General features: G+C 30.4%; 1 protein-coding gene across 1 annotated transcript; it reads right to left on the bottom strand.

The window, feature by feature from the left end:
- Nucleotides 1–576: 576 nt before the first annotated feature.
- LOC113368277 lies at nt 577–1,558 on the bottom strand. Its single transcript, XM_026609859.1, has 2 exons — nt 1,431–1,558; nt 577–1,339 (listed from the first exon to the last, which is right to left on the bottom strand). Exons 1-2 carry the CDS (start codon nt 1,556–1,558, stop codon nt 577–579), a joined length of 891 nt encoding a protein of 296 aa, XP_026465644.1.
- Nucleotides 1,559–5,369: the final 3,811 nt, after the last annotated feature.

The following is a 5,369-nucleotide window of genomic DNA, read 5'->3' as shown; positions in this document are numbered from 1 at the left end:
GATGCACAAATTTGGGTGGTTTTATCGATTTTAATCTAGCATCAATTACATTTATCACGGCATATAAAGAAAAAGGCTTATTTTTAAATTCAGTATTGAAAAATAAAGATAACAATTTTTTTACAACACCACCTTCTACACAATGCATCCTATCAATGGCCATCCCCATGACATAATCAGGCATAATCAGTGAAAGTGCTGTGGGACCTTTGATTCCCATTATTGGTGCATCTCTTGAAGCATTGTCAGCAAATGATCTGCAATTTTGTAATGTTCTTTTCTCAATATTATTAGTATATGGGTATACGTGAACATTACCACCTGTTTCTAATGTAAAATTCATGCCTGGGCAAAAACAATATGAGCAACCGTAGTACCCGTTATACTGGACAAAATTTAAACAATCACTTCTAGCAGGCAAATCACAAGTGCCCAACAAAAGAATACCCTTGACTGTAATATTAATTCTCCGACATGGTATGTAAACCTCAATACCATTGACAAGTTTCTTTAGATCATCATAAAACACATGAAAAAAATAATTCATATTAGGCTTTTTGTCTCCATACCAAAGACCTAATAATAATGTATTTTCCCTTTTTTGCGTTCTTTAATAGGTAACTCATTAAGTGTTAAATAAATAGGCCATGCACTGATTTTTGAGGATTTAAATACTGGTATGCCGTCTGTATACCAAGTGAATGAAATATTGTCAGGGTTACAAAGAAAGCCCTTTTGTACATATTTACGGTATAAAACACCATCATAGACATCAGATATACAATCTGGGTTATTATTTATCCGCTTATTATGGCAATCTTGTAGCTTCGAATAAAATCCATCTCTCTTGTACATTTCTCTCAAGTGTTCAAGAAATGGTAATTGAATAAAATATGGATTTTTTTTTTGGGGACATGATGGACAAATGCTGTCAGACTCCAGTTGCACTCGACCACAGAAATGGCAATAGTAATGTTTAATAAATTCAGAATGATCTAAAGAAAAATATTTTCTAAATTTGTACAGACTGTTTTTAACCAGTCTACTTTTCATACAATGCAAATTAATAACAGCAATTATATCAGCTATGCACTCTAGTGAAACGTTATGACGTAAAAAAATCATTAATATGAGAAACATGCTATTTGATACTGTTATTGGAGCATTTTCGTAAACCTGTTCATCAAAATTGACTTCTCTCTCTTCGGGTTGATCTAATTCAGATTCATCTTCCACTTCAAACACACATTTATGTTCAAGTTCATCTTCTTGATCATTTTGTTGAGAATAATCATAAACATCATTTTCAAGAATAGTATCATATCGTACACCATCATCACTGTAAAACGTATAATTAGACAAATTGATATGTGTAACAAAAATACAAAAAATAATTGATTTATAAAATGAAATGAAATCTACATGCTTACCGTGTGAGAGTTGAAATATTTTCAACTAAGTTTATAGATTCTCTATTATTACATCCATTAAAAGCTTGCATTAGCCGTTTTCGCATTTGTCGAGGGCTAACTTGATCTATAGATTTCCTTGGTATCATTTTAATACTTATATAAATGACAATTAATATATAAAACAACTAAAAAAATGAAAACACCAAAATTGCAAACACAAAAAACTGTATATGCAACGAAATTCAATGTGCACGTACATTTCGCGCCATAAAAGCTTAACAAGTTGTCTGCCGACCACTCTGAATGCCTATGTTCATTTTTTTTATGTTATAATTATAGCAAACTGAAAATTATGTGATCATAAAAAATATAACATAAATAAATAAAAATATAATTTACATTAATTTTAATCTAAATAAATGATAATATAACATAAATAATAATATAAATAAAGACGAAAAAACACATAATGCAGAAAGGCAGAAAGACATAAATAAATAATACTATTATTTACATTAATTTTAACATAAATACATAATAATATAACATAATAATAACATAAATAAAGACGAAGGAACACATAATGCATAAAAGTAGCGAAACTACGGTCGGCGGTCAACTTGTTATCAACATCTGGTTTTTGAAACATAGTAAAATCCCGAGAATAGCGAAATGGCGTTGGCGTCGGTAGAGTGATTTGATCATTTGCGCGGTTTACTTGTTGGGTTTCGTTTTTGCTTTAAATTGTGTTATTTAAATTTAATTAATAAATTTATTTAATTATTAAAAATGCCTAGAACAAAAATGTTTGCGTTAGTGTTGTGGATGGAATCAAATCCACGTTGTACCGATATATTTCCTTTGAGGAGTATTTGCCCTACAGATAGGTATGTGAATGCAATCACAAAATTAAAGTGGAAGAAAAGCAACAATGATAAGGCAGGCAGAGGCGAAGCAAAGGTTTTGGCTATTAGCGGTATGTATATCTCAATAATTATTTTATAAAATGTATTAAATTTATTTTTAACTGAAAATATTGAATTTTAGATGATATGCAATTCTTGAACAATATGATTGTTAGTGTGGATGGCGACATAAATGTTCCTGCTAACAAAATATTTATGGAAAATATTGTTCAGAAAAATGCATTTTTACAAAAAAATCGAAAGGTAGAGCAGATAGTTGCTCTATCGAATCGAAAAGTTATGGATGCCAGGCTAAGGGTTAAGCCAACTATTTTTGATGGTGGTAATGCACTTAGCCTCACTAATGTTGACCAGGAGTATGTGATACTTGATGATACACCCATCGATTATGTTGACGACCAAGGCAACATGCTTATTATTAATGGAGCTCCTGAGTCTACACATGAGATTCAGGAAATAATTAGTGTGAATGACAGTGATTCTGAAGAGAGTTGTAGTTCTGCTAAATCAGCAAAACTACAGTGCTCAGAGGACAATGTTAACGCAGTCCCGCTGACAATTTCTTTTAAAGGTACAGTATAATATTTTAAAAATAATGTTTTTTATATCGAATAACTACATATTTCTATTGAATTAGTTACCCCGGAAATAATAGAGAGTGCACGTGTGTGGGTAACTGCATTGGAGGCTGCATATAAAACACAGAATGAGGTGAAGAAGATCGAGAATGTGCAATCAAATGCAATGATAGAAAACAATTATAATTTCAAGGTAGTTATAAACTTCTCTTCATAAACCATGTAATATTTATGCAGAGTGCACCGTAAGTCTTTTTACTTTTTTCTTTATTTAAAAGGTACACAAACTCCATTTGTGACCCATTCAAAAGCAAATTGACTTTTAGTTCACACTGTAAATAAAGATAATGTAATTAAGGATATAATTTATGTTCCAATCAACAATCTTTTTTCTACTTATAGATTCCAGCATGCTTCTACACTCCTGGAGAAAACATGGTAAATTAATGAATAAAATGCTTGCTTTTATAAGATATTTTCAATGCTAGGACTAAATATGTTTAATTCTGTAAGAAGAAATATCTCCAGGGTGTGGATTCTTTCTTCCCAAAAATAAAATAATATATATTGAGCAAATGTCGAAAGCAAACGGAACAGAAAATGGCTGGATGAATGTAGTAAGGGAGGTGCTGCTTCTCGTTTACGGGGAGCAGTTGAAAAACTTCTCAGCCACTGGGAATCGACCAAAATTTATTTGGAGGGTTAATTGGTAAATTTTTAAACATGCTTATATTGATATAATTGATATTATTAAGTATCTACTGAGGATTTGAAAAACATTAACAGCTACATAACTGAAATATAATTTATGCACATGAATCTAAACTGTTTTTAATGAAATAAATTGATATTTGTAAATGTGAATAGTATTAATGCAAGTATTATTTTTTCCAGATTGGTGCCGTCGATTAAAATTTATGCTAGACAAAAAGTCATTTATACATTATGTAAATAAATGTTGTGCCAATAAACGGGCAAATAAAAAATAAATATAAAATGTGTTTAAATTACTTATTTATATAGGTATACCTACTTCAAAGACCTTATAAATACATATATAATTGCAATCCATATGTATTATAAGGCCTATGACCTACCTACATTTTTATAAAATTTCAGGAAAATTTTAAAATCGTAATAACCTAACCTCAAACTTACACCCTGACAGTTTTGACATTTATGCTCTTTTAAGTAGCTGTAGTACCTTGAAAATGCAGGCTCTTTTAGGTAAATTACGTTCCTAAAACTGCAGTATGTGGGGTCTAATATACCTAAAAGATCTTAAATTTATATGGCGAAAAGTGGTTAATTCTCAGGTTTCGGAACTGTTTTGAGTACTTAAAAGATTTTAAATTTCGACTCGGGTTTGCCCCATTGAAATTTTCTCGTTATGAAATCTTCAATGTGAGCCTCATTCGTTCGAATGTTGGCTTTGGGATGATATAGCATGCAAAAATAACTTGTATGACTTAATCGAAAAGGTTTCAGAAAATTTGGACTTAGAAAAAAATAACATATCTGAAAGGACTTAGAAAAAAAACTATTCGAAAGAATTATAATCAGAAATTTTTTATTTTACTAAGATTTGTGAAACAAAAATTAAGTATAAAATTTATATATAAACTGAATGAATATATGAACTGAATTATGAACAATAACAAAATTTATATATAAATGACATTTATACTAGTTCGACATAAATATTTAAAAAACTAATTATTAAAGTTTCAAAATTTAACAAAAATGTTGAACAAATTCACATGGCCTACAAAATAATAAATCCAAAATATGGTGAATAAATCAGTTGTTTTATATGAAAACTATAAAGGTCAATTTATTTATTTTCATACCTTGCTTTATAAGTGATATTCTGACTTAACTTTCATTGCTTGGCCCAGCATTATTAAGGTTTGTTTTATTTGTTTTATTCAGACTGGAAACATTTTTATTAGGCTTGCCTTTTGTAGTGGTGTTGCTCTTAGTTCGAGGTGTACTATTTGTTTTATTCATTTTAGAATTGAATGCAGCAGGTTTACTTTTATTAATAGTAATTAATGGAGTTCTTGATGCAATGCCCACGGGTTTAAATGGAGGTTTTGACTTCATTTTTTGTTCTTGCTGTTTTTTTTTGTTCCTCTTTCTGCTTTTTCCAAAGCTCGTAGCTTTGATCCCGAGTTACTTTTTTCGGCCTCATATTTTCTGTAACACCCACGTTTGATGATTGTTGTGTTTTCCTGTTAGACATGTTTTTTATTGGCCCAGCTTTATTCGGGGCTGTATTAATGTTCGCTTGCTGGTTTGCTTTATTCACGCTGGGAACATTTTCAGTGGGTTTTTTCTTATGTGGATTTGTATTACTCATTTTATTCATTTTAGAATTGAATTGATTATCATTCCTCGAAGCAATACCGACTGGCTTGAAAGGCGGTTTTGCTTTCATTTTTTCCTCTTTT

Source organism: Ctenocephalides felis, unplaced genomic scaffold (assembly GCF_003426905.1).
Source record: "Ctenocephalides felis isolate EL2017-DRISC unplaced genomic scaffold, ASM342690v1 CF-g0.4_SCAFFOLD_00072, whole genome shotgun sequence".
NCBI lineage: Eukaryota > Metazoa > Arthropoda > Insecta > Siphonaptera > Pulicidae > Ctenocephalides > Ctenocephalides felis.
This window is presented reverse-complemented; position numbering and strand designations above follow the sequence as displayed.

What these genes read in the sequence shown, in the direction of transcription:
- LOC113368277 (XM_026609859.1), bottom strand. Translation starts at nt 1,558, where the DNA reads ATGATACCAAGGAAATCTATAGATCAAGTTAGCCCTCGACAAATGCGA. An exon ending in AATATTTCAACTCTCACACG is followed by an intron (nt 1,340 to 1,430) that starts GTAAGCATGTAG and finishes TACGTTTTACAG; the next exon opens with TGATGATGGTGTACGATATG.